Below are 15932 nucleotides of genomic sequence, written 5' to 3'. Positions count from 1 at the left end.
ACAAACACAATTACTTTCAGTAACCTTCTCTCTCAAGACAACAGTATGTTAGGACTATGTGCCTAGTGTTGTGTCAGACCTTCTCCAGCGTCCGGGCGACTTTGGAGGGGGGCTGTTCTAATTTGAAGAAGCCCAGCCCGTGTTGGATGGTGTTGTCTTCCTCTTTCAGAGCCTCCAGTTGGCTGCGATGCACTGCTATTTGGTTTAAGGCCACCTCGGGGCTCAGTGTACTGTTAAATGGACCTGGATGTGTGCATGAAAAAATGTAGGGAGTTACAAAACACATGAAAAAGCATACAAATACACAAACATGAACATTCATTTGTCCACACACAAAAAACACAAAAACAAAGGGAAAACATATTATACAATGTCTACTGTATTTTTGCGGTAAAGGTAGAATACACATATATTGTGAAATCATCATCCAAACCATGGACGGCCAAATGACAGCTCTATCATACAGACAGTACAAAGAAAATGTGAAACATAAAAAAATAACCAATATATTTCTCAATACACTCAGATTGGTAAAGGCCTTGAGAAACTAGTGATTTGTTAACCATTAAAGATTTAGTTAAGGTATCTATCAGTAATATATCTATAAGTAACTTAGGGCGCTTTCACAAGCCAACATTTAGCAAAAAACTGAATTCCCATTTTGTTTTTTAATGTATACACCATTACTGTATAGTTAATGAGGGATGATGATGGGGCAGGAAGTTAGCTGTGTCTTCCAGTCAGGGACATTCCTTTTGCCGTGAAAGGGAGCAGCTGTGTCATCAGAAATCCTCAGGGGCAGGAACAGATTCGATCCAGACTATTGGTTCTAAAGTGGCTTCCTATAGATCAGTAATGGCTCACGGACAGATGGACAGAAGGAAACCGAGAGAGTGATAATGTATATAAGTGTGTGAAAAAGAGTGAGTGTGTTACCTGTGCTGTTGAACTCCTGCAAAGAGGTCTCGATCTTCTTCTTGAATTCCTCAAAGGAGTGGATGAGGCCACTCTTAAACTTCTCCTTGTGCTTCTGCAGCATGATGTCGCTGTCAATCACCACCTTCTGGAACCACACCCACTCCCCATCCAGCACCTCACGCATGTCCTGCACCTGTAGGTAAACCAAAATACTTAGTGTTAGTTGTAAGTGTAGATATACAGTACTAAATGACCCATGACTACCAGAGAAGTCCGTTTTGACAGTGTTTGACAAAGACATGAGATGCATTTATGTTTATAAACTGTACTTTGTCCTGTCTCTCTAAATCAAGTGAGCAAATGGACAATACCTCTCTCTGCATACCTACAACATTATTGTAACTAGTAGCCTAAGACATGAATCTCCATGAATAAATTACAACAGCAATAGTATTAATGAGCGAGGTGCTTACAGCCTGTTCCACTGGGACCTCATATTTGTCCAGGATAGCAAACTGTTCATGGATGACAGGAATCTGAGCCTCTGTCTTGGCCAAAGCTCCCTGGAGAGTCTCCAAGAGCTTCAGGCCCTCACCGAGCTCCACCAGTGTCTGGGGAAGTTGACTCAGCCTAAACACACGCACATACAAACAAACACAACAAAGAGCCACACCACCTTTAGCACACTACACATTTCAAATGTTTACAGGATCAAAATCTGCTTCCTTTTCCTTTCCCATCTCTTCTTCCCTTCATCTTCCCTCAATGACTGAAAAGATTAAGAAGGTCAAATCAATCAAGTACTTTTGGGGCGCACTCGTTGGTAAGAGGGATAGTTTGGCACACCTGTCTGTTTCTCCAAACTGGGAGCATGCCGACTGTCATCTGTAGATAATACACTGACTATGGATAAGTACCTCATGAAACCCCACTTCAAAACACCTGAACTATCCCTTTAAGGTGCTACGAACTGCACCTTCCTTGGTTCAAATCTGGACATTGGTTTGATCTCTCTCCCTCTTTGCCCGTCATCTCTCCTTTCTAATAAACATAAAAATAACCCCCAAAATAAAGTAATTTCACTTGACTCCCTACCTGTCGGCATTGTCTTGCAGGGAAGCATGGAGTTCTTTAAGGCGGCTGCTCGCCATGTGGCTGAGCAGCTGAGTGAACTTGGTTTGCCACTCACTGCAGAGCTGCGCCAAGGAGGACTTGAGAGGCGAACAGTCCAGCATGACAAACCGGACGTTCAACACTGTCTCTTCCTGTTGAACCGTGTAGGCCGTTTCTGTGTACCTGGGGGTGAACGATGGACGTGACACAAGAATGGGGGAGAGGGAGATTAGTGCTCTTCATTATGGTAAACAACACCTATTAAAGAATGTCTTATGACAAAATGAAAAAAACTTTCACTTGGGATATATGGATCAATTAGAATATATGTCTGTATTAGTTCAACGATGTTTAAAGTTTAGTTGCACCATGCCTGTGTATGTCTGCATCAAAAGTAGTGACTGGTGTGTTTTGTCTCTGGTAGCGTCGTATAAAGGAGTCCTGGTCATTGTCCCAGATATCCCTGTATTTGTCCCAGGTCTTCAGATAGGCCAGCAGGTGGCTGGAACTGGCTGTCATCCCCGTGCCAACTGCAGCCTGAATCTTCCGTATCTCCTCATCTTGCTCTGACGGATCAAAGAGGACCAGGGTGACAACGGGGACAAGAGTGCAGCACAGACAGATAGACATGGTCACATGCAGTATAAATACAGTACATACACAGCTGCTCAGTAATCACTGTCTGTAATTCCGTAATTTCCAAGGATTGTATAAATACATCAAGTCTACATTTGCTCAACGCCCAGTAAAAAATTATCAGATGTGCACATTGGTGCTCGCTCTTGGATAATGTAGATTCTCCGAGGAAGAACTTGCTGAGCAAAATGAAACAACACGTTTAAAAAATATATATTTCTAACCTATGCTGATGTATATAGGAGTCTTCTGTGACCGTTTGCAGGCGAGAACTTCAGGCAGTCGTTTAAATTCTGAGATGGTGTTGATGAGCTGAGGCATGATGTTCACAATCTGAGCGAGCTTTCCGAGCGTCGGGGAGAACTCGACCTGTCAAAACAGACACACGCGCAGATGAACAAACAAACGGACACTTACTTTTACCCAAGATATCAAATCTCCAGCCAATAAATTGTGAATTGAACTGAAGTCAGACCAATTTACATACCTGAGTGTGGGTGAGTGTTACAGCAAGTGTGCACCAAAACAAAAGTCATAACATAACCATGCAGCAGAGCCTCAGAGCTTTCTACATCTGTGAGCACATGCCAAATCACGTGATACAATTTCGCCTTCCATACAGGTCTGTATATGGAGACATATCCCAACATACATGGCCATATTTCAAACTATACTATATCATATGACCCAACTGGATTATGAGGGGTTGATGGTACCTTTGGTGTGGTTTTGGGAGTCGCCTTGCGCAGTGTTACCAGGACTTTGAACAAGGGATTGGGCAATGCCTTGCCATCTCCATTGATGGCCCTGGATAGCTTCTTCATGGATTGCTTGATGTTGCTCCTAAGACTTTCCTCTACCATGTGGTCCACCTTCTCTGTGTAGGTCACCCAGTGCTCCTGGACCTTAAACACCATGGTAAAAATGTACACACATGACATGGCAGTGAAAATTTGGGTCGTACCTGTTCATCAAATTAAAAATGTAAAAGGCTTAGTAAATCTGGCTCTCAATAAGAAAAGAAAGAGATGCTACCTAATAGATAGAGCTGCAGATTACAATGTTTGCTGTCATTTTTTTGCAAGCAGCAGTAGGTCCTTGAGTGAGTTTTATTCCAGACATTTTCAATTATTTATTTGAACATTTTGTTTTGTTTTTTTGCAGAATGAGTAGGATTTGTTCGTTGCAGTTTTTAAACACAACACACAAATCTTGCTTCTCTACCCTCTACGCTTCTGCCTGAACCTAGCATACTTACAGTACATCACATAAAGTAAGCAGAAAAGAATAATCTTATAAAAGTGCAGGACTGTTTCTGATGCAATGCTACCAATACTGAATGAAAGCCTAAGCACATACCTCAGGTCCATCATTAGAGAAGGAGTTATGGATGCGGGTCATAATATCAGCAATACTCTGGTGTGCTGAGCGCAGTATTTGGAGACAGCTCTGCTGGTGAGTCTTCTGGTCATCCTCAAACTCCAGGTTCCTAAGAATTGCAACAGGAGAAACACCCAAGATGCATTCAACAAAGGAAACCAATGTGCATCACTTGGAACTGAGGTGAAATTAAGATGCAACCCATGTGCAGCGCTTCAGACAATGCCAAGAAGTAGAATGTGGTAACACTGGTCTGTTAAAATATCTGTTGCTGTTCTAGACAATTACCTCTACATCTGAACAGAAAGGAGATTTCAATACATTTATTTAAAACTATTTTGATAATCAATTTATCAGTTTGAGTAATTTTTTAAGAAAATAAGGTCAAGATTTTATGATTCAAGCTTCTTAAATGTGAATATTTTCTGGTTTCTTTACTCTTCTATGACAGTTAACTGAATATCTTTGAGTCGTGGACAAAAAAACAAGACATTTGAGGACGTCATCTTGGGCTTTGAGAAACACTGATCGACATTTTTCACCATTTTCTGACATTTTATAGACCAAACAACTAATCCATTATCGAGAAAATAATCAACAATGAAAATAATCGTTAGTTGCAGCCATATTTCAAAGAATGACAGCATAGACAAAAGCCACATGACTCCACTGAGTACAATAAATTATAAATGAATAAGAAAAATACATTGAAGGGGTGTGATGTAAAAAATCAATTGAAAAAACAACTCTACCCACTGTTTACTGTACTTAATTAATATGCATTTTAATACAAACAACATTAATTGTATAAACCATGTCATAAGAAGTGATTTATAACATGATAAATACCATCTGCACACTTTATATTCTGTATTTTATGTATTTACTGTATTAGGCATCCCATGCAATGAGGAAGTAATCACATATCTGTTGTTACCTGTACACAGTTTTCCCATCCAATTTAACCAGCAATGTTTCACTGATTTTGCGACAGAGGTTGGAGATGGATAGATTGGATGCTTTGTATCCATCAACTATCAACTGGACCTGGAGTGAAATGAAGAGGAGAGAAGAGGAGAGGAGCTCCTCAGTTACTACAGTCCAAAGTGGTTAGCTTACTGAACTAAGAACAGGTTCCAGATCTGCTGAAGACGCTTTTGTCCTGCTCTCTTGAACATACACTGCCTGATTAACTCAGATCTGTCAAAACTGTGACCATGTTCAAAAGTAAACTGAAACAACTTGTGCCAACCAAATTTTCCCAGCCAGTCAGGAGATTTAATCCACACTTTAATCCAAACTCTCCCACTTTTCTGACCTATAAGCCACCGCTGCCGCCAGTCTGAATCTCAAAAGAATAATACAGTAACAAATACAGTAACAATAAAACTGTACACGTGCATATCAGTTAGGGGTGAACTTTGTGTTACAACCTTGTTGACATGCAGGAGACAGTCACGGATGAAGACGTTAGCAGTCATTTTAGAAAACCACATGATCTTGGTCAGCCCAGGCTGAATCTTCTTATCCAGGACACGAATTTTCTCCCGAAACAGACCCAACTCGTCAGGAGACAGCATTCCAATGACCCTGATATAAACACACACACACACACACACACACACACACACACACACACACAGGTGAGAAGGGTAAATAATAGTGTGTTTTGTTTACTGGGTGAGTACTACTGGAGTGGACAAATTATCTAAAAGCTAGAAAACTGTTGAGAGTTTGTCTGAGTTTGGCAGTGTGTGTGTTGAATCTGTTGATCTGTAAAAAAAAAAAAAAAAACGCCTAATATAAACATACATCAGGCCCTCTGATATCAGAAATTATTGTTCAGTGTTGCATGCATGCACATTTCTGTGTGAGTGTGTGGATGTGTGTGTGTGTCAGACCTGTTATAATCCCTGATCAGTAGCAGTGTTCTCTCCCGAAGGCCTCTGAGCTCCTCCCTGTCCTGGTTAATGTCAGCCGCAGACTGGGGGATCTCAAACTTTAGTCGTTCCCAGTAGTGGACCTCAGAAAACAGGTTCAACAGGTTGCTGGAGAAGAAAACGCATAAAAAACACAAAATAAATAATGAGCACATGTATATGTAGACACATTTGTGTAGAATTGTTTAGTATCTACATGAATATATTGTGTAAGAGCATATCTCTGTATCCAACTGATGGTCAGAGTGGATTTATACCTCCTGTGTGGGCATGCATACAAAATGAATACACAGTATTGGTGTGGGTTTGTGTGTGTCACAAGTACGCACACACAAGTGTGAATGTATACTTTAATGTGAACGCCTTGCGTCTCTTGTGTGCTTGTGTCACCCACTTGTCAAAGTTGATGTCAAGCTTGCCGGTCTTGTCCTTGCAGCGCACCATGAGTGGCTGCTCCAGTCTCTTGATGTACTCTCCGTCCAGGTTCTGGCTCCACTCGCTGAAGTTCTTCCTCACCACCTCATCCATAATGTGAGCCGTCTGTTCATTGGTGAGAGCCACCTGCTTGGAGCTGGATGGGTCATGCATGAAGTGGGCTTTCTGAAGCACCTGGAGGGGGAAGGAAAGGGGACAAATGAGGAAGAAGTCAAGGAAGGAGCCCTAGAAGGAGGCTTCAGTTAAGAACATGAATACCACCTGTTTACAGTCAACATTTGTTTTTTACTACACTTCTTTACTTTGCACACTGCTTATGTGATGTGTGGGAAGTATCTGGTGTGTACCAGGACTAAAAGGAATAGATTACTGTGTAGTAATGTACTCACCTCCATGGGTCTCTCTGAGCGATGTCTGAGGGCTCTCGCCCAGTGGGCCTGGCCTGCCATCCGGGGCATGTAGTCAGGAGTAGAACTTGTCTTCTGGTTCACCTCCCTGCTGGCCATTTTGAGCTCCTTGTGAAAGATGTTGTACACTTCCTCCCCTTTCACACTTGTGGTGCGCCTTATGGCCTGGGATGGAGAAGATTGGATGGAGTAAAGTAATTGTATGTGGAGTAAGAGAAGAAAAAGAAGCCGGGTGAAAGAAAAATAGAGAGTTTGAGTATGAGCCTTGTGCTGAATGCAACTTACACTGAGAACTGAGACAAATCTGGGGTTTCTCAAAGAGCTCTAAATACGTAACATAGATAAACTAGATAAATTATAAACAGCCTAATGTGGGAAGTCGTTTTTTGGTGTGGGTTAGCCGTAGCAAACTGCAGAGACCACAGGCATCCAACAATTAAAGCTATATGAACTGTAAAGGTTTAATAAATAGAAGGCGAGAGAATGCGTTTAATTCAGTAATGCATGTTGTTTAATAAATGCTTTTGAGGATTTTAGAGGACTTGTGTGTGTGAGTGTGTTTGTGAAAGGGTCACCTCTCGAGTAGATATAGGCCTAAAAATGTCCAGAAGTCGAACTCCTTCCTCCACTGTGTTCACCGTCTTAAACACTGAATTGATCAGGTTCTGCGTCATCATTTCCAGACCCTTTACCAATGCACGAAACCTGTACACACACACACACAAGAACATATCCACACATACGCATGATGATCAGCTGATAAATATACCAAAAGCACACTAAAACAGGAGCGCGTTGTTAATTGATTTCAAATTATAAATATATACATACATTTGCATAAAACAAGCATATTTTCCCTCTCCCATGTTGATAAGAGTATTGAATACTAGACAAATCTCCCTTTAAGGTACATTTTGAACAGATACAAAATATGATTAATTTATGATTAATCACAATTAACTATGGACAATCATGTGATTCATCTCGATTAAATATTTTAATCGATTGACAGCCCTACTTATATTTATGTATGTTAATATTTTAGCCCTATATTTTAACTTGCACTATTTTAGGTCTTTGATTCTCATTTTGCTTTTACTTGTGTGAAGAAACTTGAACTTGGCCTCATTTTCCTGCAGGTGCAAAGCCAGCACAATGCCAAATTACATTTTTATGTAATAGCTCTCCAGTGGAAGTCTGTTTTTTTAGTTTGATCATTTCCTGGCAACAAACCAACATGGTTGTGCCGAGGTGGGAGGAGAGGCACATCTGAGGCTGATTAGGCGGCGCAGTGAAATTTTGCTGCTCATTTTGGCACGAAATTGCGTTTGCGTTAAAACCTTGACTGCAGATCGATATGTGCATTTACAATTGTTAATGTGATTGAGGGAGATTCTTACCAGCCATTATTTATCAATTGTTTGCAAAACTATAACCAGTGGATAATCCAGCAGCTGGAGCAACAATACACATCAACCGTCTGTTCATCCCACTATTGATTCATTTTGGGGATTTTGTGTGTGAACGTCAGGTCCTTTATGAAGATGTACTTTTTTTCCTCTCTCTTGAGACATCTCAGCTTCTCTCCCTCTGTTTCATCTGTTTTACAAAATAAACTTGATTCTGTATTCCTCCTACTAATAATATATTCAGCCTCTCTTCCATCTTGCACCCATCTTCACCTGGCTGTATGGTTATGCCTCCGTTCACCAAAATTACAAAAATGTGCTGGTCATGCCCATTTGTGTTTGCGGGCCTATACTTTAACACTGTTATATTTAGACTTAGTTTGAATGTGTTAAAGAGCAAATAGACCTACTTGCTGAATTCATTGGACCATGCTGAGCTCTCGACATCAAAGATGTCATTGTCGAGAGCTTGCAGATTCTTTAGGCCGCTGTGGAAGTTGCCCTCTATCTCCAGGAGCGAGCAGGTGAACTCTGGTCCCTGGGAACCACTGAAGCATGGCAGGGCCCTCTGCTGACCATCCTCCCAACGGGCAAACTGATACTGGCAGTCACACACCTGAGAGAAAGCAAGAGAAAATCCCAAATAGCAAAATAAATAGCCTTAATAACTTTAAAGAAGCTGAAAATAAAGGAAGCAACTGTATCTAGATATGATCCATTAAGTGCAGGATAGCACCATCCATCTGTAAACTTCTGCCTGACAATCCTGTGTGTAATCGCTTTAGAATTGTTGCATGAATTTACAGATTTGTAGTGTGCAGATGTGTTTCTGTACATGTGTGAAAGTCTCATGTGTGAGTGAGGGGAAATTCACCTCAAGCAGATCTCTGAACCTCTGAATGTAAACATCAACCACTGCAAAAAAGCTGGTGTGGTCCAGGACCCAGCCTGTTGGAGAATACCTGACGTAAAAAAACAGAGGGGGATAAGAGAGAGGACAGAGAAAGGGGAGGGAGGGGGTAGAGAGTCGGAAACAGAAATGAAAAGTCAGATGAGCATCTGGGTCTACAGTGGTCACTAAACTGTAAAGCAGATTGTTACAGTAGCCATCCATTCAGGCTAAACTGTAATCACACAGGACATCTATATTCGAGTTAAAAGAAAACTCCAAACCTATCAGGTTGTCTGGGATTGGTTTTCTTACTGTTTTCTTACACGCTGAAGCATGGTGAAACAGCCTTTAATTATATGAACAAGAAATTAAGAGTTCATTTCTGGTCATTTCCTTTTGTTAATTTAAAATGCAAGACTTTTATAGTCCCCATGGGTACCCAGATGACAGTGTGTTTAGTCCCTAAGCAGGTGAGATTTCTCCTACTTGTGATGAATCTGCGAGGTGTTCAGGTAGATTTCCTTCCAGTCCAGGCAGCACTGGATACATTCCCTGAGGCTTTGCTTGCTGGAGACTACGTAGCCTTTAAAGATCCTGTCCAGAGAGATGCTTCGGCAGCACAGGCGGATGATCTCATAACTCAACTGCAACACAGCAGAAAACAATCACAAATAATAAGTATTGGGGAGACCAAGTTACAGACATTCATATTCACATTTACTATATGTTCAAATGATGAGGTATAATGAATCATTTTTACATGAAACCTACATAACTACATTGTCAATTTGTTTTTTGAGTCTGTTATTATTTGAAAAAATCCTAATGTCCTTTTAGCAGCCAGCAAAGACATCTTCACCAGGCCACAGGGGTTATTATTTTCTCTCCCATCTCCTTGGTATTAGTTGGAATGAAACAGCCCAGTCAAAAGTCCTTGCCCCGCAGCCTTCAGGGATTGGAAAATGATATTAAACCAGACAGCGTGTTCCCTAGTGATATACATTGCACTTCTGTGGATTAAAGGTGCAGTCTTAGATCCAGTGCTGAACAGGTTTGAAGAGCCGCTCTGAGGCGAGTACCACTGCAGAAGTGTTTGTGCTGTCAGATCACTGCAGCCACACGAGACCCAAAGATTTGTATGAAGTAACATTTTATGTAATATCAAAGGTATAAGACAGTGTGTGTGTGTGTGTGTGTGTGTGTGTGTGAGAGAGAGAGAGTGGGAGAGAGAGAGAGAGAGAGAGAGAGAGAGAGAGAGAAAAGATGATAAGGTAAATATCAAAATCTGGGGACAAATAAAAGAGTGAGAAAAACAAAAGTAATGCAACAGAGCACCAAAGGCTAGTGGGTCAGAACATATTCGATGTATTCGAATAAAAATGTATTCGATGCATTCACTCTCAGGGTATTGTAACACCCAGGATGAGTGGGAGTGGGCTTCAGCGATGATGATGCCTTATCAGAATGAAACAAAAACCTAATCCAACTGGAGAGCTGATCTACAACTGAAAGGACATCTGACAGCAGAAGGTTATCTATTAATATTGCTCCACTGAGTTATCTGCGGAATAGATAATTGCTTGTGTAAAGGAGCTTGCAGTAGCACGTCTATTAATTATCTACAAATAGCTGTTAGAAATATGAATGAAGGGTTGATTGCAGCATGTGGCTGTGTATGTACAGTATGCTCAAATGGTGTATGTGTGCCAATTACTCTGATGCAGTAAAATGCAGGTACCTTGCGAAAGAGACCAATGACCCTCCCACTGGTGTTGTAGTGGGGGGAGTTGACCCAGATGATGCGGATGAGACTGACAATGTGTCGCAGCTTAGGAGCAACTTGGCTAGGCTTGAGCTCGGCGAGCTCTTCACATGGCTCCTTCAGTATGGACAAGAAGGACAGGTTTGATTGGGCCTGCAGAGAGCAATCCTGGGCAACACACAGAAAAAGGAAAGATGATATGAATGGTCATTATTATTATTATGCTTCAGTCATGGTAACAAAAGATTTCATGTCAACATTTTCCAACTTTCTAGCTAGGAAGCAAGTAATGTTACTGCAGTAATGAGCACCACTCCTGTCCGTGAGTAAGGAAGAGACTTGTAGTACCTGTATTTCCTTGGCCAGTTTGCAGAAGTTTTGTATATAGAGAGAATTTAAGAGCTGCAGGATGTTCTGGATGTGCCTGACCCCTGGCTTTTGCAGTTGCTGGCTGATGTTCAACAGCTTGGCAGAGCGAGTCTTCCAGAAGGATATCTCCGTCAGCGGGCCACACTTGTCCCTCATATTAACTATTTCTTGGGCACTCAGTAGGTCCGTGATCTGTTCCGTCCAGTCGATCACAACAGCTAAAAACAGGAAGAACAAGTGAGTAGAAGAAATGGGAAATAGAGGTAGGGAGAAATAAAGTTTGGAGGAAAGATGGAGGGAGCAAAGAAGAGCATAGGTTGGAATGATATAAAAACCACTAGTATGACTAAAGAAATGTTGGAATAAATGCATGGATTTAAGGAGAGAACAGAGTTGTAGGGCGAAATTGAAAAAGAAAGATGATGGGTGGAAGAGTAGAATAAAAAAAACAATGAACAAATTGGACTGATGCCTGTGAGAGGTGCCTGTGAACCCAGTGCCTCATTAAATAAAATCTCAAAATAGTCTGAGACAGAAAGCCAATGCTGCAGTTTCCATGTTGTTTCGAACAGAAACTCACAGACCAAAAGTCTGAGTGTGACCTTTTAGACACTGACCCCACAGGAACACATGGGAAGAGAAAGCCCCCCCCCCCATATACACAGCTCCCCAGGCTTACTCTCCATCCTCTGTAACAGCCTCCTGTCCATGCTGACCTCCTCAGGGCTGCACTGTAGGCCTTCCATCGGGATGTACAGAACCGTGTTGCCCACCTTCTTAAACACATTATCTGTTCAAAAATAAAATTGTTAAATTATTACAACGCAGCGCATGTGGCTCCTTGTCATGTTGGCCATCCTGTGTGCACACTGCACCAATTGACTGCAAATGCGTCATGTGTCTTTCCATGATTTCTACCCCACCATCCTGGCATAGAGTGCGACCCGTATATCAGGGTCTATATAAAAACATTGTCCACCATTTGCATACACATGATGTAAACCCAGCATTTGCAGTCACAGAGGAGCTTCATTGTTACTGAATCAAATAATCTAGGTACACCAGAGAGATGTGGGAGTTTAGGAATTAAATATCTGTAAAATGCCTTTGATAACTGGTGGACTGACTAATAATTATGTTGTAAAATGATTATCATCTGGGAAACACTAAGTTTCCCTCTCTGTGGAGGTACAGTTTTTGTTAATTACCTGTAAACAGAAACCAGGGAACATTATGAATTCCATCCATCCAGTCGGTGGTAAACCACACTTTAGGCTCCTGGCTGACTAAAATCAGAAAATACCAAATCTATTGGTCTACTCAATGAATAGAGGTAGTCTAGTTTCAAATAGTCTACATGAGAAGTTGTTTTCACTAATAATTCTTTTATTTCTGAAGCCTACTGAAGCTATAGTCAAACTGGAAAGTTGAGAGTGAAACTCCAGGCCTTCAATGAGCATTGCTGATCAAGTTCACAAAGTTTAGAAAGTAGGAGATTTGTGTGATTTTCAATGGCTGCTTATACGGAATAGTGTGAAAAAGAGTTGGATCATAAACAAACGTAGGGGGTCATATATTGACATGCAATGCCTCAAAAGTGACAAATTGATTGTTTTTTTAAGTAAGACAGAGAGTGAGGGAAGTGTAAAATGCTTCAAAGACGCTTCAAAAACACTGCCAGAGTAGATTGCTCTTTAATTATGTATTTTATAAAGGAGACCCCTAAAGAGTTTCAATGTCAAATCATAGTGAGGAAGGCAAAGATAACACCCTTACAGTAGTCAAGCGGTTTTGTAGAACTACTACCTTGAACAACACCCACCTGTGAGGCTGGATAGATAGCAGTGCATGTTGTTGATATAATTGTCCTTGATGCTCGTCTCCATGTAGGTGCCGAGGGCAACTTGGGGGGCATGCAGACAGGTCATGTCATGAAGCAGCCTCTCGGTGGGGTCGCCCCGCACTGTGCCAAAGTGTACGGCCGCATCAAACGTCTCTGCTGTGATTATGGCTCCTGGCACACGGCTAAAATAAGACAGCTGCTCTACCACCTGTAGCCATAAAAGAATATTTTAGGTATGGTGGTAGTAATGAGAGATGAATAAAACAGGGAGGGATTTAGAATTCTATTATGCAAGTATCTGTATATAATCAAAATTGATAAAGAATTGAAAGTGGAGAGGAAAGTGTGCTGTACCGGTAAGGGCATGGAGAACTCCACCCGCAGCCCGGCATGGGTGTCCACGTAGACCACCATGGTTGTGATAGATGTGTCCTCAATAAATTGATCCAAAGCCCGCTCATTCTCCTCCGTCCACAACCCTCTGGTTACACCAGAAAGAGCCGCGCAGCGCATAAACAACTTCCATGTAGAGAGATGACAGGAGGGGTCCAAAGAGAGAGAGTGAAATGTGGTTATTTAGTGGGATAATTGTCTGTGCACAAGGAAAATTAAAATCACACATTACAATCAATGGGTAAACCTTACCAGACGAATGGTCTTAGAGTATTCCTTATCCAGTTCTTTCAAAGCTTCCACCTCCAACATCTTCTTTAACTGTGATTATCAAATCATGTACAGATAAGATAAGATATTCCTTTATTAGTCCCGCAGTGGGGGGAATTTGCAGTGTACAGCAGCAAAGGGGATAGTGCAACAAACAAGATGCATCAGCTAACATAGTAAAAAAAGAGCTAAACAAAGTGTAACAAAATATGAACCATTTAAATAGAAGGAAGTATAAAAATAGGAGCAGTATATACAGTATTGACAATAAACAGACTATTAACAAAATTGCACAAGTGGAAAATGATATTGCACAGTGAGAATGAAATGAAATTCCATCTAAAAATATTGCACAGTATGAATTACACCTGAGTATTAATAATGATATTGCACAGTTATTATACAGTATAGTGCAGTTATTGGTGTGTAAGTGTAAGTGGTGTACTGGGAGCAGTGCTGGTAGGAAAATGCAGTAGCAGGATAATGTTAAGCACACAGAGACAAACACACAAGACACTGAAATGCAGTGACACACTGAGACACCAAGCTATAATTTAGACTAACAGACTAACTGAGTTTAAAACAGTGGAGCGTTAGCCAGTTAGCTAACTGTTAGCACTACGCTACTAGGTTAACTTATACTGACCTCTCCGGTAACAAGCGCAGCCTAAAAGTTCAACTATTTAACTACTATAACGTTTTACGGGTGCGCTACAACAACTTTATCCGGGTAAACTAGTTAAATAAAAGCCATTCTTCGCGATAGCTACGTTTTCTTCTCTTTTTATATGTTCATTTAGCATCCCTTCAGTCAAACCTGTGGGACTGAGTGTGGATGTGTCTCCATGGCAACGTTTGGTTTTGGTTGCCTGGGTAACCGATACGAGCTCGCTTGGCACGTGAGCCACGTGGTTTAGGATGCAGCAGGAGGATGCAGAGCTATGTGGAGTTTTAAAGGGCGTTTTTTTTTTTTTTATCAATGTATGAGTTACTTCTCGATTTTAGGGGGCAGTTGGAAGGGAAGCATCTTTAGTACTGCATGTATAGTCTGTTGTTTAACAGAGCTGCCTTACATGGTATTGCTCATATTCATATAGGCTACAGATGGTCTGGAAACAACAGAAGTTGCTGTGGTCAGATCACACAATATACACAAACTTTACCATACTTGTTATATTTATTAATTGGGCTATTTGTTTAATATAATACATCATTAAGAAATTGCTAATAGATCAGAAATAAGCCATTTTATGAGGACATGTTTGGGGTTTCCAGTTTGTTCAAAATCCTCCTTCAGCATCAATCAATCAATCAATCAATCAACATTTATTTGTATAGCCCTTTACAATAACCAAAAGGTACCCAAAGTGCTTAACAGTAACATCAAGAAATAACAAGGTACATAAAAAGCACAGGAAAAATTGTCACAGCGCTACTAGGTATTAAAAGCCAATTTAAATAAAAAAGACTTGAGCTTAGATTTAGAAAGTACTAGGTCAGTGACAGTGCATAAATCAGGGGGTAACTTGTTCCATAGTTTAGAAGCAGCATAACTTGCTTCATAGTTCTTTAATTCATCAGGAAGACCAATCTACAAATCTGAAAATGGGATCAAACAATACTATAGACCTATTATTAGGCTGGCCTACAATTTGAACTTTATGGGTTATTGTAGTGATGGTAGTAACCCATTAATGTTGACTTGCAAATTTTTATAGCAGCAGAATTGGCTTTTTGTAAAATGAGAAACTAATATTTTTTAAAACCTGGTCATGACTTACTCACTGTCTTAAACATTTGTTTTCTCATTTAGCCTATTTAGCATATGGTTTCATGACATCTTTACTGTCATTAGGCCTTTTCAAACACATAAAATGAACAAAGTTCATGAAAAGAAAATTTCATCTGCAAATAAATGCCCCCTGTCGCAGAAGATGTTTGACTCTGCTTATTATTAATTGTTCTCATTATATATATTCATAAAAATAAAAATGTTGAGATACATCTGTTGAATTTTAAGTCATCATTGCCCTGCAGAACTTTGCTCTGTCATCTTTCTGCAGTCTTCCAATTTAAAAATAGTAATAGCAAATAGTCCTGGGTCGCCATCCAGTGGCAGAATGACTAAAGTGCTGCAGGGACACCAGGATAAAGACGTGTGGAGA

At 40.7% G+C, this 15932-nt stretch overlaps 1 protein-coding gene across 1 annotated transcript in view; it reads right to left on the bottom strand.

Annotated features, from left to right (window-relative positions):
* dnah2 (dynein, axonemal, heavy chain 2) overlaps window positions 1–14617 on the bottom strand; it is a 56150-nt gene extending 41533 nt beyond the window's left edge. The window contains exons 1-24 of the mRNA XM_037759680.1: window positions 14414–14617; window positions 13750–13818; window positions 13459–13623; window positions 13084–13312; window positions 11941–12051; window positions 11241–11479; window positions 10869–11060; window positions 9617–9774; window positions 9113–9200; window positions 8649–8854; window positions 7405–7534; window positions 6812–6994; window positions 6382–6596; window positions 5949–6095; window positions 5481–5637; window positions 4985–5094; window positions 4027–4156; window positions 3384–3572; window positions 2892–3036; window positions 2405–2597; window positions 2014–2214; window positions 1392–1548; window positions 937–1111; window positions 80–243 (exon numbers count right to left, since the gene is read on the bottom strand). Coding sequence (XP_037615608.1) covers window positions 80–243; window positions 937–1111; window positions 1392–1548; window positions 2014–2214; window positions 2405–2597; window positions 2892–3036; window positions 3384–3572; window positions 4027–4156; window positions 4985–5094; window positions 5481–5637; window positions 5949–6095; window positions 6382–6596; window positions 6812–6994; window positions 7405–7534; window positions 8649–8854; window positions 9113–9200; window positions 9617–9774; window positions 10869–11060; window positions 11241–11479; window positions 11941–12051; window positions 13084–13312; window positions 13459–13623; window positions 13750–13809 — 3744 coding nt within the window. The 5' untranslated portion in view covers window positions 13810–13818; window positions 14414–14617. The remainder of the gene's footprint in view (window positions 1–79; window positions 244–936; window positions 1112–1391; window positions 1549–2013; window positions 2215–2404; window positions 2598–2891; window positions 3037–3383; window positions 3573–4026; window positions 4157–4984; window positions 5095–5480; window positions 5638–5948; window positions 6096–6381; window positions 6597–6811; window positions 6995–7404; window positions 7535–8648; window positions 8855–9112; window positions 9201–9616; window positions 9775–10868; window positions 11061–11240; window positions 11480–11940; window positions 12052–13083; window positions 13313–13458; window positions 13624–13749; window positions 13819–14413) is intronic.
* Between the last annotated feature and the right edge of the window lie 1315 nt (window positions 14618–15932).

This window comes from Sebastes umbrosus, chromosome 22, assembly GCF_015220745.1.
Source record: "Sebastes umbrosus isolate fSebUmb1 chromosome 22, fSebUmb1.pri, whole genome shotgun sequence".
Lineage (NCBI taxonomy): Eukaryota > Metazoa > Chordata > Actinopteri > Perciformes > Sebastidae > Sebastes > Sebastes umbrosus.
This window is presented reverse-complemented; position numbering and strand designations above follow the sequence as displayed.